Below are 27,294 nucleotides of genomic sequence, written 5' to 3' on the forward strand. Positions count from 1 at the left end.
TGCAAACATCCTTATAGGTTTATCAAGGAGTAAAGAAGCATGGTTTCCTGCAGCCTCACATTTTAGCAGAGCAGGAAGTAGTGATTACCACCTACGATGTCCTTCGAACTGAGCTGAACTATGTGGACATTCCGCACAGCAACAGTGAAGATGGCCGCCGTTTCAGAAACCAGAAGCGGTATATGGCCATCCCAAGCCCCTTGGTAGCAGTGGAGTGGTGGCGAATTTGTCTGGATGAAGCACAAATGGTAGAATGCACTACAGCAAAGGTGAGACACTCTTGGGTATGCTTCAGTTCTACATGAAAAGCATTAATGTGAAAAAAATAAATGAGAAGCCTGCTTGCATAGCCTTTAGCACACAGGGATGTAAATTTGCCCTTGTTCATCCTTCAGAAGTGACTAATGATTTATTTTCCCTTGGAGGTGCTTGCCGTTAAATGTTTTCCCTGTTGGAAGTTTGACTGCTATGAGGTACTGTCCTTTAAAAAATATCACTTAGCATAATACATTCTGACAGTTTAAAGAACTAGGTCATCATGTCTTTTGCACCACTTCATAGTTTAAAGCAAGATATTAGTCAGCTTAATGCCCATCTAAAGAGGCACAGGCTCTGCCCTTGGGTCTAGAAGCTGCATTGACTAAAGAGAAGCTATGTAGGGCCATGCAATACTGTCCAGCACGAGACTGATGAATATTTCCCAATGAACACTTCACTGTCAGGAAGAAAATATGCTTTGTCAGACACCTGGGGAGCAGAGTGGGAAATGATGTAGGAGAAAGGAAGAGGAGGCAGAAATGGAGTGTTTGAGCAGTAGGCACCTAGGGACAAGGTGTGGAGGGGCAGAAGAAAGGAAGAACTGAGGACAAAAAACAGTACTGAAAAAGCTGGTTCCAAAGGCTAGGCTAGGCTAGGAGGCGGGAAAGGAAAGGGCTCTGTTTTAAGATGGTGAGGGTGGTTGTGAATGCATTTTCAGTATTTCTGTTCAGTTCTTGCAACTCATTACATAAGCTGTTTCAGCCCTAACACTATACACTGCTGCCTCTCTGCATATGGGCCATGCAGTCTTCAGGGGAACTTTGACATTCACTGAGCCACTTTCTTACTTGGATGTCTTCACTTTAGTTGAAGTAGGTAGTCATAGTCCAGTCAGGCTGTTAATACAGCTGTGTACTTCCACACGTCTGTACCCTTCACTGTCCACAAGGTGCTGAACTTAAAGTTTATTTATTTATGATTACATTTATATTACATTTATATCCCACCCCTCCCAACAAGCTGGTGCGGCACAGCTTACAGAATAAGGTGGGCCCAATGGCTCTGTCACAATAAAACAGTAAAATCAAGAAACACTCCCCCCCCCGAATGTTAACAATAAGAACATTTTACAACATCAAGAAGGCAGGCAAAATCCAACTACCTCCCAGTAACTCCCCCCGCTGCTTATATATCCAGCCAACAAAGTGGCCAACGATATTGTCAATATAGTTTGTTCAAGAAGCACTTAGTTGTCAACATAGGTTGTTCAAGAAGCATTTAAAAATAAAATGGATAGTTATAAGTTACAGTTCTTTTACCACATACTGGATGACATCATGAGGCAAACTTCTTTCCTAGCAATTGTGGACTTTCCTTATATTTTGTCATCTTTTATTAGGCTGCAGAAATGGCTCTCCGCTTGAGTGGAATCAATCGCTGGTGTGTCAGTGGCACACCTGTGCAGCGAGGACTGGAAGGTGAATGGTGCAGCTCATCTTTTCCCTCTGACAATGAGTGAACAGTAGTTTTAAAGGGTAAAACATCAGGGATACTGTTGTCCAAGGTCACTTATGCACAATCTGTATGTGCTATCTGTCCTCTAGTCTCATGCAGAAGCCTGATAAATATCAGTCAGGCTCCAAAAACTTTGTTCTCTGGAGTAGCAGTCTATTACCACATATTGCAAACTGCTTTGAGAGGTCCCCTCCATTTTGAAAGAAAGTTGCTGTTGCATGGAGGCTTGTTGTTTAAGAAACTTAAACCAGTCTTGGGTACAAATGCTAGGTACTGTATCATCATCTATTTATTTTATTAGTTCCAAAATGTATGTCTCTCATTTTCAAAGCATAAAGTGGCTAACAAAACATAAAATATATTTAAAAAATTAAGTTACCAGTTATCACTGAAACCAGAAAACCAAAAAATGTCACCTAATCAGAAATATTGCTAACTATTATAGAATCAATAGCCACCATGGGCCTTTAGCACAGTAATTCCAAAAGGCACCAACCTCTGCCTCAAGGGTTTCAGGGAAGAACAGATATCCACAAACCTCCAGTCAAGAATGATATAACTTTATTTTGAAAGGCCTGAAGGAATAGTGCCTCCTTCTACATTACTTTCAGTTTTAAACAAGGAGGAATTGTAGAGAACACATGTCTACTGTATAAGTTGGTGCTCCATAATCATATAAAGAGTATAAGTAAACAATTAAGAAATTTGACCTAGTTCCTAATCTCTTCTCTTCCTGGGGTGAGGACATCTTGCTGGGTGAGATTTCACCATCGGATCTCTTTTCAGTTATTAGAAGCTTGAACTGGAGAATTTCTCCAACCTGTTTTTTTTTCTTTAATGTTCAATGTTCTCACACCTCTGTGCCACAATTGATGAGCTGATCAACAAGTGGAGTTGGTGTGTAAAGCATGCCAGATGTGCTTTCCGTTCCAAGGCACATGCAGCCTGTTTGCCACACTGTGATCTTATAAAGTAGTGTCATAATCTCCCCTTCAGTCTTTTTGTCTATGCTTGTGCAAACACCACTCCTTGGTTTGGGAAGATAGAAGTCCTGGTCAAATATGCGATCTAGAACATGGTTTTGGGAATATATCAGTACTGTCGGTGAATTTGCTGACAGAATATGTGTGCATTTGTAAAGAAATGCTTAGTTTATTTTGACAAGTGGTAAAGAGATGGCTGTGTAGCAGCCATTCAGTTTCATTGTTTCTCCCCATTCCCAAAAGAAAGTGGGATTTGAAATAATTTAGCTTTTCAAGATGGTGAACTAAATTTTCAGCTTTTTATTAGAAACTTGCTTATATTTAAATATGTTCTTCCTCTTTCACAGATCTATATGGATTAGTGCTTTTTCTTGGAGTTGATCCTTACTGGGTCAAGTATTGGTGGGATCAGCTTCTGTATCGACCTTACTGCAGGAAAAACCCCCAGCCTCTCTACAACTTCATAGCCAAGATAATGTGGAGGTCAGCAAAGAAGGACGTGATTGACCAAGTAAACACTATGTTCTAAGATGATTTTCATGGATAAGGTTTTTTACAACTACAGTATCAGTTGTTTATCTGTTGTTTCCTTTGTGATTAGATACAGATTCCTGCTCAAACAGAAGATACACACTGGCTCCACTTTTCTCCCGTGGAGAGACACTTTTATCATCGTCAGCATGAGGTGTGCTGCCAGGATGCTCTGGCAAAATTCAGGAAGGTTTCTGATTGGTCTCTAAAGCTTAGCAGCCTGGATAGGAGGACAGTCGCTTCTATTCTGTACCCTTTGTTACGCCTGAGACAAGCCTGCTGTCATCCGCAAGCTGTTCGTGGAGAATTTTTGCCTCTGCAGAAAAGGTTAATTTCATTGTTCCTTAAAGTGGGTTTGCACCTCTCATATTTATTTACTATGGTGATAGCCATTCTAAAATTAGCTGATGAATAAAATTCACCAGGATTAGTACATTAGAGCCAGTTTGGTGTAGTGGTTAGGAGTGCGGACTTCTAATCTGGCAAACCAGGTTCGATTCAGCACTCCCCAACATGCAGCCATCTGGGTGACCTTGGGCTCGCCACGGCACTGATAAAACTGTTCTGACCGGACAGTGATATCAGGGCTCTCTCATTCTCACCCACCCCACCTCACAGGGTGTTTGTTGTGGGGAGAGGAATAGGAAGGTGACTGTAAGCCGCTTTGAGCCTACTTCAAGTAGAGAAAAGCGGCATATAAGAACCAACTCTTCTTCTTCTTCTTCTTTTACATGAAGGAAATAACACCTGTAGTAATTCTTTAGTACATTGATTGTTCTAAACAAGGACTCTAGCAATTCATTACTCATGTGTACTTTGTAAGCATTCTGTACTCATGTAAAAGATGTACATATAAGGAAGAACAGATGAAGGCACACTCAAATACAACCAACTGAGGTTTGACGCTCCACGAAATCAACTTTACAATGTGGTGGAAATTAGAGTTCATGAGTTTGATTGTATGAACTGTAAGCAAAAGGTGCTCATGGATGCACATCTTTTTGCCAACTCTTAGCAGCCCCAAGTTCTTTAAAAAGCAGATACTGGAGGTTACAAGATGCTTGGGAATGAAAAGTACATAATTATTTATTTTATTTAGATTTAGATAATCTATGGTGTTGTAGTGTGGAGAGTAAACCGGATGAAATTGCTGTATTTTCTTTTTGTGCCAGCGGAGGAGTTGCGGGCAGAAGAAAAAAACTTGGGCAGTTTCACTCAATTCCTCCTCCTCAGCACGGATTGCCTGCTTCACTGGCTTTTTCCCCATGCAAGTCTTGGGAAGGTCGATGGAGCAAGGGAGCCAGCAGGACAGATCCATGACACCGAGTGTGTGCCTACCTCATAGATTCCAACCTGTTTTTACCAATGTGCAGAACTGAAACAACATCAGTCTTTGAATGGATCTACCTTTAACTGTTAGAAAATTAGCAGGGGAAAGAAATACAAATAGCCCAATTATACAGAAAGATTTATCTTGTCGAAGTTTGGGTCTATAGCCTTCTCCACTAATATATATTCTTACTTCCATTGCAACATTGCTGCCAGTTCCTCAGAAAGGTTTAGGCTGAGAGGTGTTTGTTTCTTGTCAAGTCAAAGTTTTGCCAGATCACAGGTCTGGTCCTGAGTACTTCCATATGTCTAAAGACCTTTCCACCTTGATGTGGATGTAGATCTGACTCCCTAGAAAGTAGTTCAGGTAGCAGAAGTTGGCAATGCTTATTTGGGGGGAGGGAGTATTGCTGTGTTGGCAATGGTGATATGGGGCATCTGCTGACTTGTGCATCTTTTTTCCTTTACTGTTAAAGTTCGTTCTGTTTTTAATCCCTCTGTAGTGCAGGTGTATAAGAGCCTCTTGTGGCGCAGAGTGGTAAGGCAGCCGTCTGAAAAACTTTGCTCATGAGGCTGGGAGTTCAATCCCAGCAGCCGGCTCAAGGTTGACTCAGCCTTCCATCCTTCCGAGGTCGGTAAAATGAGTACCCAGCTTGCTGGGGGGTAAACGGTCATGACTGGGGAAGGCACTGGCAAACCACCCCGTATTGAGTCTGCCAAGAAAACGCTGGAGGGCGTCACCCCAAGGGTCAGACATGACTCGGTGCTTGCACAGGGGATACCTTTACCTTTACCTTTTAGTGCAGGTGTCTCTTTGAAGTATTTATCGTTTCAAGTGCAATGGGTTGTGTTTTAGATGTTTTGAGGTAATTTGTTGTGCCATAGTAATTTTCTATCAACTAAATAACCCAAATAGCATAATGAATTGTTTGCCTCAGCTGTTTACAACAAAGCCAGCAGTGTTAAAACATCTTCCACAGTGCCCAGCATCAATTAAGATCCCATTAAAAATTCACAGATTGATCAGTAACAAATGATAATGCTGGTTAATCAATTGATGCTTTAAAACCCTACAAATTACTGGTTTCCACGCTCTACTCCTGGAGATGAAATACACTCAGTAGAAAATGAGTTCTTAATGACAATTTATACTCTGATAGCTTCAGAACTGTTAATATTAGCAACATGTATTTTTTGTTGTGGGGGAGCAACATCATACATTTGTTCTAGCCCTTTTCATGTTAGTGTTGCTACATGTTTATAGAATGTATAGGTCAAACATGGCAGCTCTAGCCTTAAATGTTCTATCAGTCTTTCCAAGAACTTCAGTGGAATGTTCCTGGGTGGCAGTCCCATAGCAACTACAGTGGGAAGAATACAGCAACAAAACAAGTAGTCCCTATAAAAAGCACTGTGTTAAAAAAGGCTATCTCTATGCGCTTTTCTTTTCAGAACAACAGCCATTCTTAGAGCAGGAAAATGAAAGAGCTCATGGGTCCCTTTTGTATTCCTGTGCACAAACAAAAAGGACGTCCAAGTGCTAAGAATTCTGACTAATAAAGAAGGATTGAAACAGGGAACTGTGAATTTTATCAGACCTTTGTGTGGTTATCAAGCTAGTTTGAGGTTGCTGTTTTTATCATTCTGTGTTTCAGTAGAGAACATATATACAAACTTTATCCAGGAAAAGGAGAGCACAAAACTTCTTACTTTTAAAGACTGAATGATATCTGGCTTCTTAATAAATATATATCCTTCTTACAGTATAGCTTCTAGAAATTTATATTTTAACCTTCCTAAATTCTTTTTCACACTATAACCTCATGCTGCACAGGACTGAGTTAGTCATACCATTTTCCTCTCAACAGCCATTGTAGCCTTCCTGCCATCTCTCTCTTCATTTACATATAATGCATCTGAATAAAAACATACTAGTCCTACATAATAATTGGCAGCTAAAAATGAAAATTAAGGATTAGCAGTAAAACAGCATTTCAAACTTTAGCAGTTGGAAGCTGTTTCATTTATTGCCCTATCAAGTATGTATTATGACCTCTGAAATATGCATTTCAGTCCACGTTTGGGTTTCTGTTTCAGCACTATGACTATGGAAGAGCTTCTAACATCGTTGCAGAAAAAATGTCGGACGGAATGCGAAGAAGTTCACAGGCAACTCGTCTGTGCTCTGAATGGTTTAGCTGGTATTCACATTATTAAAGGTAAAATGAGTGCAACATACTCCAGAGTATACCTTCTGCTTGTTTTCAGCCAGTATTAAGGTTAATCACATTCTGAAATTGGCCAATTAAAATTTATTTGATTTGGCTCAGCTGCCTCCAGTAATAGGCTGTAAGGCCAGCTACAGTATCCTGATACAAATATTCCAGAATGCGTAGTTGATACTGATTTGGCTTTTTTGGAAAAAAATGTAGCTTCATCTTGAACACAATGGGTATATTTTTTAAAAAAAATATGCTAGTGACTTAATATGGCTGTTTCTCTTTTTCATAAATCTCTTACAGCTTTTTAATTAATTCAGATCACATAATAAAATATAAGTTCATCCTATGAATTAGTTCCAATTTCCATGGAGGAACAGATCATGAGAGTAGCTCAGCTAGCATTCTTTCACCTATGCCAAGCCAAGCTACTAGCTCCCTATCTGGCATCTCACTCTATGCAGGGAAACCTTTATCCCTGATCCGGAAATTCCAGCTGGTGCAGAATCAGTTGACTGCCGGATCAGGCTTAAGGTTCTGGTAATCACCTTCAAGACCATCCATGTACTTCAAGGCCTCGAGTACTTGAGAAACTGCCTCACTTTGCTCCCCAGAGAGCACTTCGCTACCATCAATGAACTGGTGATCCCTGGCCCCAGAGAGGCTCGCTTGACTTTGACCAGAGCCAGGGCTTTCTCTTTCCTGGCTTCCCCCTGGTAGAATTAGCTCCCAGATAACATCAGTGCCCTGCTGGACCTAAAACAAATCTGTAGGGCCTGCAAAATGGAGTTCTTCTACCAGGCTTTTGGCTAAGGGAAATGAATCTACCATGAGCGAGTGGAAAGGCCCCTCCTACCATCAAGCTGCACTCACGGAAGAAGAACAAATCCATAGTGCAGCAAAACTGAACCAAATATTCATTGTCCTTTAGTATTATGTTATATAAGTTCTCACTGTTCTAAATCATTATTTTAAAAAAATGTGTATTCCAAATCAAAATGTTATATTGTACCACATGATGATGGTGTTCAACGCAAACCACCCTGACCCACAAAGGAGGGCATTATATAAATATAAATAAATAAATAAATAAATACAGTATTATTTAGTTTTAAATCTACAGTATGTTTGTTCTGATATTTTAGTATATTCTTAAAAGTGCGCAACACTATCTGATAATGAGTGTTAAGTCCTGAGACTCTACTGGTCTCTGCAGTTCAATGCTCAGTTAGTCCCCACAAGCAAAGCCTTTAAAAAGGCTTTTTTACACATTTGCAATCATTATTTTAAATAATAGAATTTAGTTTGAGTTGGCAGCAACTGATAAGTTATATTATGCTGCTGGCACTGACTAGCAGAGAGGGAAGTAAGAATTTGTTTGAAAGAATAGCTTGAAGGAGAGGGGGAAATATAAGCGTATTGCTAAATATAGATAATGTGTTTTGTACAGTGAAGCAAAAAATTCTGCCATAAGAAATATTTAGGTATAACACAGGACTATGTACAGTTGTTTACATGCTTTTTAAATATCTATAGTCATTTATTTATTCAACCAAAAATTAATTATATTGACACTTACTAGAGTTGGTTAATTTCTCACACACATCCATGCACACAGATTTTGAAATGAACAGAGTGGTTTTCAGAGATCCATAAAATGCATAATAATCATCAACATTGCCCATAGAAAATTAAATAGAAGACACATGTATACAAAACAAGGCCACTGTCAGCAGTAAAAACAAAAAAAGAATTGGTTAAATGCCTGCCAGAAAAATATTTGCATTTCTTATGTAAGGAAATTAAGAAAAGACTTGCCTGCTGAAATTAAAATTCATATAAAGTAGAACTTTTCAACTTCTGTTTGAACAGTGGAATTTATTCATTGGTATAAGCTCCTTTTTAGTTTGTGTCATGAGTGAAGCAGAGATACTTATAAATAAGAACTTGCTTAAAGCAATGGCATTGTACATCTATTTTAAGGTAATTGGACATCTGGCACATTGGAATCCCATTGATCTGGTCTATATTTTCATTTTTCAGGTGAATATGCATTGGCAGCAGAACTGTATAGAGAAGTGCTGCGTTCCTCTGAAGAGCACAAAGAAAAGCTCAAAACTGATTCATTGCAAGTATGTATACAAGTTCTGAAACTGCTTTTTAAACCAGTGCAAACACTTTTGACAGTCCTGGGGACATTATTTCCTTTTTGTTTTCTTATTACCACCAAACATATTTTTGAACATAACCCACATTAATTTTACACTAGCAGGAAAGCCTGCTACAGCCAGGAATATATTGGGCGCTAGGAAGGGTGGAGGCAGGTGACAGAGTGGGCGCAAGCATCTCATAGCACTGGGCCCATGTCAGAGTCCTCCTGGTCACCTGTCCACCTGCCTCCCTTTCTCCCACTTCCACCACTGTGAGACCAGGGCTGCTTGAGACCTTCGGGTCCCCTGCCTCCTCTTCGGCTGGGGAAATGGGAAGCCGTGGGCCCAGGAGGGCTCTGGTGGCCCTGGCCTCACAGCGGCATCTGGCAAGCAAAGGGGAGGTGGGTGGCCGGGGAGCCAGGAGGCTTCTGGTGGCCACAGCTCTGGGAGTGACCGGGAGGCGATGAGTCAATCAGAACTCCCACAACCTCAATCACATTTTATTTGTTACTAATCAGTGCTATCTACTGTTCTCCATAACAGGTGATTAATCACTGTTTAATCAGGACTCTTAAAGCAAACAATGCATGTGTTTTATCACTTATAAATTAATAGGAACTAAGAAACAAACCATCAGGTCCCTGTTTTGTAAATATGAATTGTGATTTATAATTGCAAATTTCTTAAATGAGATCTATTTTGTGAATTCAGGGACCAAGAATCAGTGTTGTGCCAATTACTGCTGGAATGTATGTTAAACACACACACATACATTGTTTGATGCTATGGATGTGATTGGATTTAGAGTATAATAAAGTAGAACAGATGGTTGTTGTAGTAGACGTTCTACTGTAAAGGGCTGCAATGGAAATGTTCAGGTTTCTTTCCAGTCAGTAGTGTCCAGATGACATAAGATTAGATTTCTGTAACTCGCTCTACGCGGGCCTGCCCTTGTCCTTGATCCAGAAACTTCAGCTAGTGCAAAATGCAGTTGCTAGGGTCCTCACTGCCACACCTTGGAGGGCCCACATCCAGCCGGTGCTGAGGCAGCTGCACTGGTTGCCAATTGCTGTCCGGATCCGGTTCAAAGTTTTGGTTTTAACCTTTAAGGCTTTATGCAGGTTGGGACCCACATACCTGAGGGACCGCCTGTCGCCCTATGTGCCCCACAGGGCTCTACGCTCTGCGGGAGAAAACCTACTGATTGTTCCCGGCCCCAGAGAAGCACGCCTAGCCAGGGCTTTCTCTGTCCTGACCCCCACCTGGTGGAATGAGCTCCCGGGTGAGCTGCATTCCACAGGGCCTGTAAAACAGAGCTCTTCCGCCAGGTCTATGGTTGAGGCTGGGATTGGCAAGGAAGAACATTGCCCCCCTGGGGGTTTGAAGTAGTCATCATCACCCTCCATCCCCCAATGCCCTTGTTCGGGTAGGGGAGAGTGGTATTTTCCGCCATGTTGGGTATTTTTATAGTCTTTTAACGGGGGTTTTAATGGGGGATTTTAAAACTATTGTTACCCGCCACGATCCTGTAGGGAGTGGCGGGAAATAAATTGAATAATACTAATACTGATGATGATGATGATGATGAGGTGATGGTACGACTTTACTCTGCTCAGACCTCAGTACTCTTATTCTGTAGACAAACTGGAACATGTCCAGAGGAGGGCAATGAAAATGGTGAGGGGCTTTCGAGACCAAGATGTATGAGGAAAGGTTGAGGGAGCTTTGTTGGTTTATCCTGGAGAAAAGATGACTAAGGTGATATAACCATCTTCAAGGGCTGTCACATAGAAGATGGAGCAAAGTTGTTTTCTGTTGCCCCAGAGTGCCAGACTGAAACCAATGAGATGAAATTAATTCAAAAGACCTTTCAGCTAAACAACCGGAAGAAGTTCTTGACAGTTTATTTATTATTTATTTATGTCTGGACTTGTATACTGCCACTGGCTCACAGCATAAACTGGCTTGCAGTGGTTCAGAACAAATAGCATAAAACAGATATCCAGTATAAAACCACATAACACTTAATAATAATCCTAAAAACAATTCCCCAACTCTATAATAAAATGACAGTATACAATTAAAACTCCTCCACATGCATTGGGCATGAGCTCTCTGTTGGGTCTTCCTTTATGCTGCTTTGAGACTCCTTTTGATAGAGAATAGCGGCATATAAGAATCAACGCTGCTTAATACAGATAAACATGTTTATTTCTGATAAGACAGCTGCAACTTCAGTATATGGTTAAAAGGGATAGTTATTTTTATGCCTGCAAATGTTACCTTGGCGCCAGGATCTAATAGATTAAACCAAGCTTCCTCAACCAGGATTTTGTGGACCCTGGGATTTCTTGACACTCCTGGAAAGGTTTTCTGAAGTGATTTTTAATATATATTTTTAAACTAGTTAAACATTTATCTGGTGATATGACCATATATATGGTCATGTTGACCTCTCCCCTCCAACAGCCAGTGATGGGCTTGGAGGGGGTGGAAGAGACCCAGGTTTGCATGTACCCAGCTATGCTCCCCAACTGTATTCTGCATGATCACACCACTTCAGGGGTTTCTTAAGTGTTAAAAAATTGAGAAAGGCTGGATTAAACTGTTATTGTTATGTTGCTGCTGTAATGTGTTAAATTTAGTTTGCCTTTTACTGATACACAGAGACTTCATTCAACACACAACCTGATGGAACTCTTGGCAGCAAAGCATCCTGGGATACCACCCACCTTACGAGATGGCAGACTGCAAGAAGAGGTGATTTTGAATTCATTGTGCGTATTTAAATGAGTGTTATGGGAAGCTTTCTGCACAATAGCCAGTTTAGAAAAGAGAATAATTTCTCTTGCTTCTGAGTTTATGACAAGTGTGCTTACAAATTCTAATGTGTAAACAAATCCTGTGTTTAATGCAATTTCCATACTTGTTTCTTGAAATGCAACCTGTGACATTCTCTTGTAAGCAACAACAAGCTGCAAAAGCAAATCAATAGCTCCCTGAAGGAGACTATCTGGCTTTTCCTAGCCTCCTTCAAACTATTATTGAAGTTTTTTGGCAAGGCAGGTATAAAATAAATAAATATACTGAGCAATAGAGGGAAATAAGTGTTGCAGATGGGCAAAACAAGACTGTGAAATTTGGGGTGGAGCCATGGCTTAGTGGTGGTGCATCTATTTTGTATGTAGAAGATCTTACATTCAAACCCTGGCAACTCTATTTAAAAAATCAATAGCAGGTGATCTTATTATCAAACTTCATTTTTAGTCTGCCTTTCTCACAGATTATAAAACATGAAAATTCATTCAGGCAGCAAAGACCTCCAATAAGCAATGCAGTAGGATTACAGAACTGGAAAGCGCAATGCAAAGTAGAGGATACACAAGTAGAAGATGGAGGATTCAGATGGTAGCCATGTTGGTCTGAAGCAATAGAATAAAGTTTAAGTTCAGTGTCACCTTTAAGACAAATAGTTTTCGAGAGCTATTCCATACAATGTCTGGACAGCTAAAGCAGTTATTTGGCAGTGAGAATTTGGGTAGTCTGGTGGTTACTCCCTAATTAGGCCAAAGTGGAAGGAGAATCCTTCTAAGGAAGAGGAGGAACCCTTCCTAGTTAGAAAACAGAAATCAAGAATATATTTCCTAAATACATGTGTGGGAGAAAGAGATATTGGTTCACCCAGGAAGGGAGAAAGTTGTGGAACAGGCTAGGAGTGCTCAGTTTCTAGGAACCAAGGGGAGTTCAGGGGATTTCTGTAGATTAAAATATCAAAGAAAGACAAAGGTGTTTTGGAAATAAACACAGTAAAGAAACCTCTCAGTTAAAAAACCCTTAAAATCTGACAGAAACACCTGTGAACAACTGAAAGCCAGTAATTAAGAACCAGAAACTGTGACTGAACTGATTTGTATAAAGAAAATTGATTCCTCAATTTCAACTACCCTTTCCCTCTTTGTAAAGAAAATCTTTAAGTTACTGATTGGTAAACATAACTCAGTGGCATTTGGGGTGGGGGTGAACGAAGAATGACTACACATTTCCCAAAAGGTTCCAAGGCTGAATAAAGTCTTAAAGATCTAACAGAGACAAGATAGGACAGTAAGCTTCATTTATTAAGAAGGAAAACCATGTTCACTCAGTCTCTGAAGGAACAGTATTCCTTGTTGGAGGGAAATTTTACCTCAGTAGGGAGGTGTGTAGAGTCAGTTGTCATATATGGCAACCCTATAAATTAATGACTTCCAAAATGTCCTATCATTGATAGCTTTGTTCAGGTCTTGCAAAATGAAGGCTATGACTTCCCTCATTGGAAGTCATAAACAAACCAGCCCTAATTACCTGCTATGCCTCCTGCTGCGAGGCACACCAAGAGACATGCTTGCAATGAGCTTTCTTGCTAGTTTAATAATAATATTGAATTACTTAGGTTGCCTGAAATACAGTTTATGTATTGTAGCACCTAGACAAGAGGTTGGCTGGTTCCAGGCTCATGGATAAAGCTTCCCTCAACCTATGTTGTATGCTGATTAAACAAGACAGAATTTAAGCTCTGGTGGTCCCTTTTCAGTTTTCTGTCATTCTAAACCTTCAGCTTGTAGGAAGCAAAATCATTTTGCTGATGCCTTTAAAACCATTACAGCTTTAATGTATGTAGCACTATTAATATGTTTAATGTTACAGAGTAATGCACAAAGTGAAGAAAGATAGCAGTTGCTATAGTATCATGGTCAGAGCAGATATCTTTATTAAACTTAGACTGAAGCTGATACAGCTCTGATGTTTCCAGTGCTCATATGAGTAGAATTTGGGGAGGGATATTTATTTGTGCAAAGGAAACTGACTGGCTAATCATTTTAAATGCAGTGTGAACAACTTCGACAGCACTATATGAGTAAATCAAATGCAGAAGTAGCTGAAGCCCATCAGGCTTTACAGCCAGTGGTACAGACCATCCATGAACTTCAGAGGAAAGTAAGATCCATTAACATGTTTGCTTTTGGTCTTTATAAATATATCCCAAACTTTAATTGTATTATAGTAGCATCTGGAGAATCACTTAGAATATATCTCACAAACTGTATACATTTATGTATGGGGGAAAATGTTCTTATCTGAACAGGTACATCTGACATGGAGTCTTAGGGTATTATTACTCACATCATTTGTCCATAAATTTTGCAGAAAATGTTATAATTTGTGTGATGGATCAAATATGTTTTTCAGTGTAATTTCACAGCATCAGTCATTACTTGTTGTTTGATTCTTATGGTTGATTTTCTATCTTTTAAAAATCTTTTATAGTGCCAAACCATTAAAACGGGAGAATTGAAAGTTTATTGTTTAATAAGTTATACAGAATAGTTTCTCTTCTAAAAAGTTACCTAGGTATATCTGTATCTAAAAACAAGATCTGAAGTTAACTAAGATACCTGGCTGGATGGCAGGTTGTTAAATCTGCTAGTCATATATTTACTTGAACTATGTACTTTTCAGCTATGGTTTGAACTCTCAGTGGTTTTGAGCAAGTTATGCTTCTAACTCAATGTGACAGAATACTTCTGGGAGGAGGGGGGAATGGTGAAATGTTATTTATGAGCCTGTTTTCTTTCCTGAATCTAGATACGTTCCAATTCACCTTGGTGGTTGGATGTGATCCAGTCAGCAATACAATATGCTATTGATGAAGAGCTTGTTCAGAGAGTGCAAAATGATTTAACCAGCAACTATAAGCAGCAAACTAATAAACTCTCCATGGCAGACAAGTAAGGCAAGAACAGCAGGGTCTCATCTTGTTCAACAGTTTCTGATTATATTAAATATATATGCAAGAAATATAAGGGCCAATGCTGCCATTCTTAAAGCAGGCTTTTGACACCTTCATATTTTGTATTTTATATCCTGTTTTACAGTCCTGTGGTTTTAAATGTTATGTTTTCTTTATTCTATATTTTTATTCTATATTTCTTCTAAACTTGTTTTTTATGCTTTGTAATGGCCAATGGCTATATACAAATAAAGAATACTGATATTAACTGTAGATAAAACAGTAATTTTATCCTTGAATGATGCTTTGTCAGGAATTGGATGAAAAGAGAAAAATGATTGGTTAAAGTATACTTATTTAGGCAAAAAAATAGTCTCAAGCATAGTAATAAAGGTAAAAGGTAAAGGTATACCCTGTGCAAGCACCGGGTCATGTCTGACCCTTGGAGTGACTCCCTCTAGCGTTTTCATGGCAGACTCAATACGGGCTGGCTTGCCAGTGCCTTCCCCAGTCATTACCATTAGCATAGTAATAGGCAACGTTAAATCAGTAATATTTGACATGAACATTATCCAGACTGCATTAACCCCATTAAGATGGTGATAATACACAATCTTATTTCCCTATTAATGAATCCATGATAAAAGTTTAAGGAAAGGGAAAAGCTTATCTTAAAGGTTTATCTGGGGAACAAAAAGAGCCAAGGTAACCTGGTTTGTGGCTCAATCTAAGTGGTCATCAGGAGGTCTAGTTATTGCTAACATTCAGGCCATATTGTGACACAGCTAGGCTAGTTTGGATTATGGGATGAATGAATGTGAAGAATACTTCATCAAAATTAGTAATCAAGCAAATCAAGTAAAACATCACTTAGAACTTTTCTGAGGCCAGTGGCACCTTTAAGACCAACAAAGCCTTCAGGGCCTGAGCTTTCGAGTGCAAGCACTCTTCGTTACACTTTGAACTCCTTATATTCCCTGTCATATAAGGAGTTCATAGTCTGACGAAGAGTGCTTGCAATTGAAACTCACACCCTGAATAAATGTTTGTTAGTCTTAAAGGTGCTACTGGACTCTGATTTTATTGTGCTACCAACATGGCTACCCATTTGAACTTTTCTGAGGGCCAGTAAAATAGTTAAGAAAAGAGTATATAAGAATGAAAACGTAATCATAGAAAATGTGTTGATGGCATGGAAAGATGATGGTAATGGTGATGGTTGTTGTTGTTGTTGTTGTTATATTTGTTACTCGCTTCTCCCCAGATGGTATGAAAAGATATAAGAAAAAATCATCCCATATAGCTCTCTTCTGTCTTTTTTTTATTTAGATTGCTCTGTAGTCTATTGGATTGGAAAAATGTTTCTTACAAAATAATAGTAGCAATTAATGGTTCAATTTCATGGTTTGAGTATCTATAAATGAGAATTTTTGTACAGAATTATTTGCTAATGATCAAGCTTGAGAAAAATTAATGGATTTGAAGATTTACTTGTGCAGTCTCAAAAGCATAGAGTTTATACTACAATTGTTAGTTCTGCTTTGATAGGAACACCTGACTATTTACAAATGGAAACAGGCTCTAGAATATGAAGTAGCAGGTAATTTTGAGAATATGTTTTACCTTTAGGCTCATCCTTTTCTATTTGCTTTAATTTTAAAGAAAACTAAGTTCATTGTCCTGTGCAGTCGCACATGGGAACTGGATAGGACAACTGCCAGCAGATTTCTTTGTCAGAGCTCTGCAACCATTTCCTGCTGTCTTTTGCTCTGGAAGGGACCCCTCTGCCTCCTTCAGTTCTCTCTTTGCTGACAGTTTGAGAGGATTGTCAACTCTTTTTGTTTTCCTTCAAGGGAAAAGATTTTAAAATGTCTTTATTTTAAAAATCCACTACAAAAAATGATGAAGACAGGCAGGTACTCAAGTGTGCGTGTTCTGCCTTATTGAGAACTATAATGTAGGGACAAGGTTCCCTACCTTGCTGAGTACAGGAGAGGTCATCTTCAGAATCTATTCTGAAGAAGCAGAAGTCTAAGACCAGGCATAAGTTCAACTGATTGGCTTTTAATTATTCGGAATCAGAATGGAAGAGAGTATCTAAGGAACCTAAACCATCAGTCCCTCAGCCTGCCTCCAAACTGAGAGCCTTTTCCTTGCCTTGTACACCCTCACCCAGTCATCATTCTCTGATTCACCTGAGGATTCAACTTTGGAATGTTTTTTGAATCGCTGATTCCAGATAATTTATTCTGGTTGATTCCAGCTGACCAGCATTGCTGTCTCAAAGCTCCAGAATCTGGATTCCCCAATGACACAAGAGGGCTAATCTGTTTCACCTCAGTTTCCATTTTATTAGAGATTCTGTTCCAGTTTGCCCATGTAGGGTTCCAAGTAGTGGAGAGCACTTCCCTGGCTGGATCAAAGGTCTCATTGGAACCATCTCCAGATGATGCCATGTGTAAGCAGGATTCTGTGTCTCCAAATGAGGACTTTACAGAACAGATGTTCAGAATGCTCCAGGCTCTTGACATACATGTCACTACTATTGTTAACAGGCCAAAAGATAAAATTCTGGGACACCTGTATCCAGATACCCCAAGACAGGTTGCTTTCCCCTCTTGGAGGGAATCCCTGACATGGACAAGTCTGTTTGGAAGACATTCTCATTGGTTCTGGCTACTTCCCAGAGAATTGAGTCCAGTAGGCAGGATGCTTATTCTTGTTTTCTCACAGTACCCCCCTATCCTTGGTAGCTGAAGAGATTCAGGTCTAGAACCCACACGACTCTAGCTGACAAGGAGGGCAGGAAGATTGACTCCCTTCGTAGAAAGGTTTATTCATCCTGTTCTTTATCCCTCAGAATTTCCAACTGTCAGGCTGTATTAGCTCCTTCTTTGGGAGAAGATCTCTTATTTTGATTATCTACCTGATGATAAGAGATCCCTGGTTAAGGTGATTCAGGAGAACGCATTACAGCTGTCAAATGCGGCTAAGCATGCTGTTGATGCTGCAATTTATGCAATGACAGTCTTCTGTCATTATGTAGATGTGCTTAGCTGTGTTCTATAACGCTTCCCCTAGAAACCAGGGTTCAGGTAGAAGATCCGCCTTTCAAGGATGATTCCCTTTTCTCAAGCAAAATGGGTGAATTCCTTAAAAATATTAAATAGAACAAACAGACCACCAGGTCTTTTGGGATTAGCTAGCTACAATTGCTATCCTTCGTGCTTTGCTACTATCCAGTATATCAACCTAGCTACTATCAGAGGCCTTCCCAGCAGTATCCTCATGTAAAGCCTACACAAAAACGTCTTCAAAATGCAAGGAGGGTTTCTAATTACAAGTCTAGGCTGATCCAGAACACCCAACCTCCTGAAGAGGCAACCCAGGCTCACAAGCAGCCTTCTGACAATGGTTCAGAGGGAGAGGGGAGATCCCACAAATTCAAGATTAGATGGACAAAATAAAGAAAATTTGTTTAAGGCTTACACTTTTTCAGAAAGGCCAACATTTTGATGATTGAGGTCTATTTGATTGTTTGTTATTAATGACATTCAGGCAAAATATGTGAAATTATGAGTTTGATTTTGTAGCAATAGTTTCCTTGAAATTGTTTCTTGTAATGTTCATGTTTTTGTTTTAAAATAAAAATTAAAAATAATTTGTTTACAGTATTCCATTATTAAAGCACTATTTTCTGGAAATAATGTCCTGAACAAAACAGATGGGAGAAAGAGAAGGCAAGTGTTTATGGGAAGAGACTGCGAGAGTTTCCTTTCGATCTGGTATCTGATATCCCTTTGGGATATAGGATTTTTATGTAGCTGATGCTTGGTATTTGGATGAATTCTTGTGAGTGCTTAGCACTCTCCACTTCTGATTATTTTTCTGCAGTCTAAACTTATAACATATGACTTGGATATTAGCGCTATTGAGCAGGTTTCATCTGCCTAGAGGATACTGCAGTTCCAAAATCAAGTTCAGACTCCAGCAATTTGCTTTGCTTTTCCCTGTTTACTAGATTCCGTGACTGCAGAGGCCTTCAGTACTTGCTCACCACTCAAATGGAGGAAGTAAAGAAATTCCAGAAACTTGTAAGGGAGGCTGTGAAAAATCTGGAAGGTCCTCCTTCCAAAGATGTTATCGAGGCTGCCACCATCTGCCACCTGCGGCCTGTGAGATTGCCATTAAACAAGTAGGTGTAATTACTTATTTTATGGACAGAAGATTTCATTATTTATATTCTAGCCCATTATCCAAATATCAAGATACACACTACTGTTGCGATAGAGCAGCAGGATGTATACATAGATTGTGTTGGTTTAATTTTTCAAGGTTGCTTTATTTTTGTTGCTCCTATTATGGTTTTCACTACTCCTTTTGAGCTGTGTCCTTTCTTTCATCTCTTCATAGCCTTTTCTTATTTGTTAGAAGTATTTTGACAAACCTTGCTATTCCAGTGACTGACATTTTAAATTTGTCTCTTTATAATCTCTTATGTATTTCAGCTGTGTCTTTTGTAAAGCTGATGAGTTGTTTATAGAATATGAGTCAAAGCTGTTCTCTCACACGTAAGTGCTATATTCCTCTTTTGTCAGCTGAAAAGCAAACATTTCTTCCCAAAAATGTTTTTTAAAAGTTTCTTCTGGGTCAAAATTTGTCAGCCAGTGACATTTATATGCTGCTTTTCTTCTGTCACAGACCTCAAAGCAGCACACAATGTTTGTTTGTTTGTTTGTTTGTTTGTTTAGATTTCTATACCACCCATTTCTTTGCAGCTCTGGGCAGTTTACACAGAACATTATAACTTACATGAAACATTATGCAGACTATAACATCAAAACAACTTTCAAAAACATCAAAAGATTACAAAACCACAATTATAATATAATAACAATTAACAGTAACTTTGGGAGAGTCATGGGCAGGCGTCTGGGGGGACCAGCAGGTGTTCTGAGTCGGTCAGCCTCAAGCAAATGCCTGGTGGAAGAGCTCCCTCTTGCAGGCCCTGTGGAACAGTGGAAGTTTGGGCAGGGCTCTGATCTCCCCAGGAAGCTCGTTCCACCAGGTGGGGGCCAGAACCAAGAAGGCTCTGGCCCTTGTTGAGGTCCGACACGCTTCTCTGGGGCCAGGGATTTGCAGCCAGTTGGAGGTGGCGGAGCTTAAGACTCTTTTGGGGGTATAGGCAGGAAGACAGTCTCTCAGATACACTGGGCCCAAACCGCGTATGGCCTTAAAGGTGATTACCAGAACCTTAAGTTTAATCCGGAATTCAACTGGGAGCCAGCCAAGTTGTTGGAGTGCCGGCCGGATGTGGGATCTCCATGATGTTTTAGTGAGAATCCTGGCCGCAGCATTCTGTACCAGTTGTAGTTTCCGGATCAAGGATGAGGGTAGGCCTGCATAGAGCGAGTTGCAGAAGTCCAGCCTAGAGGTGACCGTCGCATGGATCACTGTGGCTAGGTGTTCTGGGTCCAGGTAGGGCACTAGTAGCTTGGCTTGGCAGAGGTGGTAGAATGCCAGCCACGCTACCTTTGTGACCTGGGCTTCCATTGTAAGGGAAGCATCCAGGATCACGCCCAGGTTCCTGGGGGAGTGCGTTGGTGAGAGCTGCATACTGTCCAGGGTGGGCAGACGCGCTTCCTCCCATGGTCCCTTCCTACCCAACCATAGGACCTCCGTCTTTGTAGGGTTGAGCTTCAGACGACTCTACTTGATCCATTTTGTCACTGCGTCCAGACATCTGGCTAAGGATTCTGGGGGAGAGTCAGGGCGGTCATCCATCAGGAGGAAGAGCTGGGTGTCATCCGCATATTGGTGGCAACCCAGCCCAAACCTCCGCACCAGCTGAGCCAGAGGGCGCATAAAGATATTAAATAAGATAGAAGAGAGGACTGCTCCTTGTGGGACTCCACATGTGAGCTGGTGTTGGTTAGATATTCTCTCTTCTATCACTACCCTCTGTCCACGGCCCCGGAGGAAGTAATTCAGTCATTTGAGGGCCGTTCCCCGTATTCCGGTGGCGGCGAGGCGGCGAGCAAGGAGCTCATGGTCTACTTTGTCAAACGCTGCCGATAGGTCTAATAGTATGAGCAGCGCTGACCCGCCCTGGTCTAGCTGGCGTCGGAGGTCATCCATCAGGGCGACTAGCGCTGTCTCCACCCCATGTTCAGGCCAGAAGCCCGACTGAAATGGGTCAAGGGCTGAAGTTTCCTCCAGGAATGCTGATATTTGGTCCACAGCAGCCCTTTCAACTAACTTCCCCAGAAACGCTAAGTGCAAAACAGGGCGATAGTTGTCAGGGTCTTGCGCAGCCAGGGATGGTTTCTTGAGTAACTGGCGTACCAATGCCTCTTTTAAACCCTCTGGGAATTCTCCTGTAGAGAGGGAGAGGTTAATTATTTCCCGGAGGGGGGCTCCTATTCTTCTGTCTGTTGTTTTTAGGAGCCATGATGGGCATGGGTCTAGTGGGCAAGTGGTTGGTCTCTCCACTTCCGTTTGTGAGAGTCGTCTGAAGTGACTCATTGTTCTCTGCAAAGATGGCCAAGGGGCCTCTAGTTCATTTTCTGTGTCTAGAGTTGAAGGAAGGTCATGACGAAGCCTCGAGATTTTGTCTGCAAAGTGACTCGCAAATGCCTTACAGCTAATGTCCATTTGGCTATTATTTTGGCGCTCTTCATTGAGGGCGGTGATAGATCGGACTATCCTAAATAATTGTGCCGGGCGTGGGTGCGCAGACGCGATGCTAGTCAAGTAAAAGTTTCATTTCACTGACTTCACTGCCATCTCATAGGCTCTTAACCGCATTCTATAAGATGCTCTAGATTCTTTGTCACAAGTCTTCCTCCAAACTCGCTCTAGCCATCTCAGTTCCTGTTTCTTCTGGTGGAGCTCCTCCGTATACCATGGAGCCCGCTTGAGACGGGGTCGGAGAGGGCATTTGGGAGCTATCTCATCAATGGCTGCCAGCATTCTGTCATGCCCCAGTCACTGACCAGTCCATCTAGATAAGTGCCAGAGGGCATTGGGTCCTGTGGGGAGCATTCAGGAATCCAATTGGATCCATAAGTCTCCGCAGGCGAGCTGAAATGTGCTCGGTGCCCAGTTGAGGGGGAGATGGCAACCTAAGCCGAGTCTTCAGTGTATAGTGGTCCGACCATGGCACGGCAGTAGTCGTGACCGGATCCATACTCAACCCTGCTCCGAAAATCAAGTCCAGGGTGTGACCTGCTTGGTGGGTAGGGCCAACAACAAATTGCGAGTGCCCTAGCGTTGCCATGGCTGACACCAGGCCAAGCCCATTGCCAGAAGACGGCAATTCCGCATGGACATTGAAGTCCCCCAGAATTAATAGTCTGGGGAACTGTAGTGTCCAGGCGGCCGCCTCTAGCAGGGCAGGCAGGGCATCTGGAGGTGCATTGGGCGTGTGATACACCAGCCAGATGGCCATGCTCTCGGTTGTGCCCCACCCGAGGCCAACACACTCAATTCCTGGGATTGTCGGTGCAGGGAGAGCCCTGAAGGAGATGTTATTATGGATCAGGATTGCCACTCCTCCTCCCCGCCCCACTGTCCGCGACTTATGGAGGACAGAGAACCCAGCAGGGGCCAGCTCTTTGAGAGCGACAGTTTCACCATTTCTGGACCAAGTTTCCGTCACGCATGCCAGGTCTACCCCCTGCTCTGCAAAGTAAGCGTGCACAGTGGAGGCTTTGTTATTATTCGACTTGGAATTGCACAGCATCAGTGTTGGAGGTGGGTTGTTCACCCTTGCCTCCACCCTAGTGGCTCGAGAGATGGGGCGGAGGTTAGAAATGGTTCGAGCTTGGTCATTTCTCAAGCCCCTTCTATTGTCCAGCCTCCCCCCACCGCTGTCTCTGCCTCTTCCCCTTATTATTGGGATCTCCGACCCCCTTGGGTCCCCCTTTGGTGTTATTTTATCCTTGGTTGAGCTCGGTATTTGGGAGCTATCCATGACTGATGTTTCCTCCCTGAGTTGTCAACTGATTGATTTCTAGGGTTTTTTTTTTTTTTTTTTTGCCCTGGTTCTCATTCTTATTTGGTTGCTTTGGTTCTGTTACCTTTAGCTTTTTCAATTTCAGGTGGATTGATTTGATTGTGTGTGTGGTAAAATTCAGGTGGGTTGGGGTTCCAGAGGGATGGCCCTGATCGTCTTACTACATCTCAGGGTTACCCAGTCTGGAGTTGGTTTGATCAGTTGATTGGATGCTAGTACATTTCATTTGCTCCGATTCAGTTTGGGTGGAGGGGGAGGGCTCCTTTTTGGTTGGATTTCAATGAATTAAGTAAGTGGTACATGTGGGACTGTGGTAATTGGGTGTTTGGGTTGTTAATTGTGATTGGATACCGTGCTTTCTTCTTGTCTCTTTTTTTCTCTTTGTTAAGTTGGCTTTCTTCCCACCCTCCCTTTTCTTTCCACTCTTTTTTTGGTATTGGAAAAGTTCTCTTTTGATTTATCAGCTTACTCCCTTCCATTCCCCTCCCTTGCTTTGTTGTTAGGTTGGTTCTCACTTTCTCTCTCTCTTCTATCATTTCCAGTCTTTCTGTTCCCTCTTCCTTGTTGTTAGGCAGATTTTCTCTCTTCTTTGTTGTTGGGCAGATCCTCCCCCCACACACACACGTTTTCATTCCTTTCTCGGACCTGCCTTGTTGTTGCTCTTCGGTTGTTTCCCTCCCCTTCTCTTTCTCTGTTGCTATATTCCCACTTTAATTTATAACCCTTAAGTGTTCCCGCTTAATTTTTTCTTTTTTGGAGAGCCTCCATTCCCGCAGTTTGTTTACCCCACCCCCAGTTTGTTCAGATCAGCTCCTCTCAGTCAATTTGTTTTTTGTTCCCCAGTTAATTCCAACAGGTCCCAATTTCCCCAATCAGTTTTTATAAGTTAGTCTTTTCCTCCCCCCCCAATTATGTTATTAAACTTTTTCTCCCTCCAATTAATATCATCAGATCAGTTTCCTCCCCAATCAATTTATCAAATCAACCCCCCCCCAATCAATTTTGAACAGTTCGATTCCCTTCTACCCTATTTGATGGCTTTTCCAATTTAATTGTGCCGGAGCTCTGGGCCTCTGTTGGCTGGATCCGACGGGCTCTGTGGGTCACTGGTCGCGGAGTCGGGCGGTTTTCAGCTGATTGGATCCGATGGTCCCCGCGGCCAAGCGATCTCCGAGGAAGTGGTGGGCTTGAGGGGAACGGAGAAGCCAGTGGGCTGGGAATGGTGGTGGCTCCGGTAGTCTGGGCGGGCTGGGAGTTCCTTCGGCAGTGGTGCACAAGAAAGCCGAGGTGAGCCGAGCCTGGACGGGCAGGGGTGGAACCTTGGGTGAGCCGAGCTGGGCGGTGCGAGGTGGGCTGAGGAGGAGCCGGGGAGCTGGGCGTGGGGCTGGGGGCGTAAGGTGAGCCGAGGAGGCGCGAGGGCGCGTGAAGTGTGCTGGGAAGGTGCGAGGGCACGAGGTAGGCCGAGGAGGAGCCGGGGAGTTGGGCCGAGGGGTGCGCCTCCTAAGCACAGTTCCCGGTGGGCTGGTGCTCCGTCGGGCTGGTGCTCCGTCGGTGGCAGACTCATGCAGCCCTCGTCTGTTGCAGCCTCGTGTGTCTCCCTGGCGGCCTGTCAGCAGCGGCTCGTTGGTGTCAGCTCCTGTGGCGGCGGCGGCAGCAGCCTCCAGCGCTATTCTTGGTGTCCTGAGCCAGCGGCTCCCTGGGTGTGGGTCGTCTGGCTGCCTCGGCTCTCTTCTCTTAAATTTGCCTTGTAATTTCTTCAGTTTTTTTCCCTGATTTGATCTTGTTGGATTTGTTTGTTTGTAGTTGCCGCTGTTCTTTTCTTTTGAATCCGTTTGTGATTTTGATTTTTTCAATTCTAAGGCTTTCCTCCTTATTCTTTTTCTTATTTCTTGCTTCGTTCCTGGTTCCTTAGATCAGTGGTCCGCAAGCTTTCCGCTTGCTGCGGACCGCTGCGGGGTAGGGGGCGGAGAGGGCGGCCCGGGGGCCCGCACACACACGGCAGCCCCAGCGCAAACGCGCGTGCGCGGCAGTCCGCGCACGCGACTTTGCGCCGCCGCCATGCCGGCGGCCGTGGCTTCCCCTCCCGGCCGCTTTGGCGGCCGATTTGCTTGCGGCCTGGTGAGCTTCTCGCTTCGGGGGGGGGAGGGAAGAAGGGGCCGCGGCCCCGCGGGTTGGGGACCACTGCCTTAGATCGTCTAATGTTGTTTTAGGATTTTTTTTCCAGATTTGGTTGTTTTGAATAGGGGTTTCTTTTTGGCGGCCTAGGTGTTTTGTGGGAGCAGCCTTTTTGGCAACTGTCCCGGCCGCCATCTTGGATCAGATGTTCCCAGAAGGTTTTCTGTCCAGGTTCTGACCAGACCTGTACCTGCTCAGCTTTAGTAAGGTTACAGCATCATGTTCCCTCTGTATCTTAGGCCCTAAGTATAAAAACAGATTTCCTTCTCTTGGGCTTCAGGATTGTTTTGTTGCCTTCCTGCAGTTTCAGTGAATTATGTTTCCTGTCCTTGCTTTCTTGTAAAAATTACTAGTATCCATTTTTTAAAATACAGTGACTTTCAGAGTGCATTTAGATTGTTCAGAGGAGGAGCTGTGGCTCACTGATGGAGCATCTGCTTGACATGCAGAAGGTCCCATGTTCAAACCTTGGCATCCCTAGCTAAAAGGATCTGGTAGTTAGGTGATGTGAAAGATACCTTCTTAACTCTTTAAAAAGTTACAAAATGTAATGAATTATTTGCTAAGTATGTTTTTGTTTCACCTAAGAATTTTGGTTAATATTCATACAATATTCATATTCATACCAATTCCTGTACTTCTGCATTTTTTAAGTGTAAAAGGCCAGATGGCAATTTTTGAGGAGATGATAGAAGATGAAGAAGGACTAGTTGATGACCGCTTACCTACCACAAGCAGAGGACTCTGGGCAGCAAGTGAAACGGAGCGGTCTTTGAAATCTGTACTATCTTTTGCCAAAGCTCATCGAATGGATGCCAAGACAATTGAAGAAGGCAACATCTTCTTGGAGCTTTTTGAAGCCTGGAAGAAGGAATATAAGGTACAGTAGTAAGAGGAAGTCTTTGAGAAAGTTATACTACATGCAAAGAGTGTTTGAGGCAAAGCAAGTCAACAGTGATGTGCATATGAGGCACAGGGCAGGTTGCATCAGGTGAACCATGGCTAGCTGTACCTGTTCTTACTCCTGCCTTCTGCACCAGCCACAGTTGCCCTATAATACTCCACAAAGGATGAAACTCATGCATGCTTACCCCAATAAAACCATTTGTTTTGAAAGTGCCAGAGTGCTCTTTGATAAAGATCTAAATAGTTCTTTGAGAAGGAGGTTATCTTAATTTAATGAATAATTCTGACATTTTTTATAGCTTCTTATCACTAGTTTTACAACCATTTATTGAATACAAAACCAGGGCTTGGCAATGCAGAAGGGAAACTACTGACACAAATCAGCCAGTAATATGCTTTTAGTACTAGTAGTGGAGAACAAATTGTCTCTTTGCGTATGGTTGTTTGGAGGACACATAAGGACACATGTTGTTACTGACAAAGACTAATGGTATATTTGTACCTCCCATCTGTCCAATCCTGATAATGTTCAGTTGCTTGTGTGCCCCTATTATATTTGGTAGGGTGACAAAAACATTCCACTTGAACCAAATCTCAAGTGTGATACCAGCTTTTAAAACTGAGGCCACCAAGGTTTATGACCTTCTCCCAGTACCCTGTTGCACAGAACTGGGAGGCTCAGTAAAAATATTCCTTAATCTACAGATATTGAAATAATCAAAACATGGCAAAAGCAGTTTTTCATAGTTAAAAGAATCAGTAGTTATCTGAAAAATCCCAATTCTAATGTAACCTAATTTGTGAAATTTACCTTGCCCGAGTCCCCTCAGTTTTCCTTGTCTGCACTGACTTCATTTCTGTAATCTGAGGATAAGAGCAGTAGCCTGTTATCGCAAGGATTTAGGTAATGTATATGAAACAGGTAAAGAAAGCTCTATATGAATAACTATTGTCCTTATTAAAAATGTTTTTTGACTAGGACCGTTTATGCACTGGGAACTTCACTGCCCCAGCTCCCGTGCAGGAGCACAAATCAGGGGTGGATGAGGTGCACTGGGCCAAATGCTCCCCCGTGTGGGTGCAGGAAGAGGTGGAACAACCTGCCACTGCTAAAATTCCAGCTTGCAGCCCGGCATGAAACCTCCAGTGCATAAACGGTCTAGGTGAGAATTCCGCACAATGTTTGTAGTGGGGTTTTTTTTAGAACCCTGTTTGGTATGCTTAGCTTTGTGAAAACAACTGGCTTCTCCACTTACAGTTCTAGAAGCATTTCTGGCTTATTTTGACTTTCCACTGATTATCTGTGTTGAGAGGAATATGGATGTATCACAGTATACTTTGTAGTTGCAAAGGAAGACATTTCAGCTGTTATTTCCGCTAGTACTTATTCTGAAATTCACTTTCGCATGTGAAGAGGCAATATTTTTAAAGCTAAGCTATGCCT

At 42.2% G+C, this 27,294-nt stretch overlaps 1 protein-coding gene across 3 annotated transcripts in view; it reads left to right on the top strand.

The window, feature by feature from the left end:
• Nucleotides 1-27,294, top strand: part of SHPRH (SNF2 histone linker PHD RING helicase) — a 60,878-nt gene that overhangs the window by 21,461 nt on the left and 12,123 nt on the right. For all 3 annotated transcript variants that reach the window (XM_077350629.1, XM_077350638.1, XM_077350648.1), the window contains 12 exons: nt 18-269; nt 1,658-1,736; nt 3,104-3,267; nt 3,358-3,614; nt 6,714-6,835; nt 8,879-8,967; nt 11,653-11,745; nt 13,852-13,959; nt 14,608-14,750; nt 18,774-18,947; nt 19,261-19,323; nt 25,599-25,824. In XM_077350629.1, the coding sequence (XP_077206744.1) occupies nt 18-269; nt 1,658-1,736; nt 3,104-3,267; nt 3,358-3,614; nt 6,714-6,835; nt 8,879-8,967; nt 11,653-11,745; nt 13,852-13,959; nt 14,608-14,750; nt 18,774-18,947; nt 19,261-19,323; nt 25,599-25,824 (1,770 nt within the window). The remainder of the gene's footprint in view (nt 1-17; nt 270-1,657; nt 1,737-3,103; nt 3,268-3,357; nt 3,615-6,713; nt 6,836-8,878; nt 8,968-11,652; nt 11,746-13,851; nt 13,960-14,607; nt 14,751-18,773; nt 18,948-19,260; nt 19,324-25,598; nt 25,825-27,294) is intronic.

This window comes from Paroedura picta, chromosome 1 (genome assembly GCF_049243985.1).
Source record: "Paroedura picta isolate Pp20150507F chromosome 1, Ppicta_v3.0, whole genome shotgun sequence".
Lineage (NCBI taxonomy): Eukaryota > Metazoa > Chordata > Lepidosauria > Squamata > Gekkonidae > Paroedura > Paroedura picta.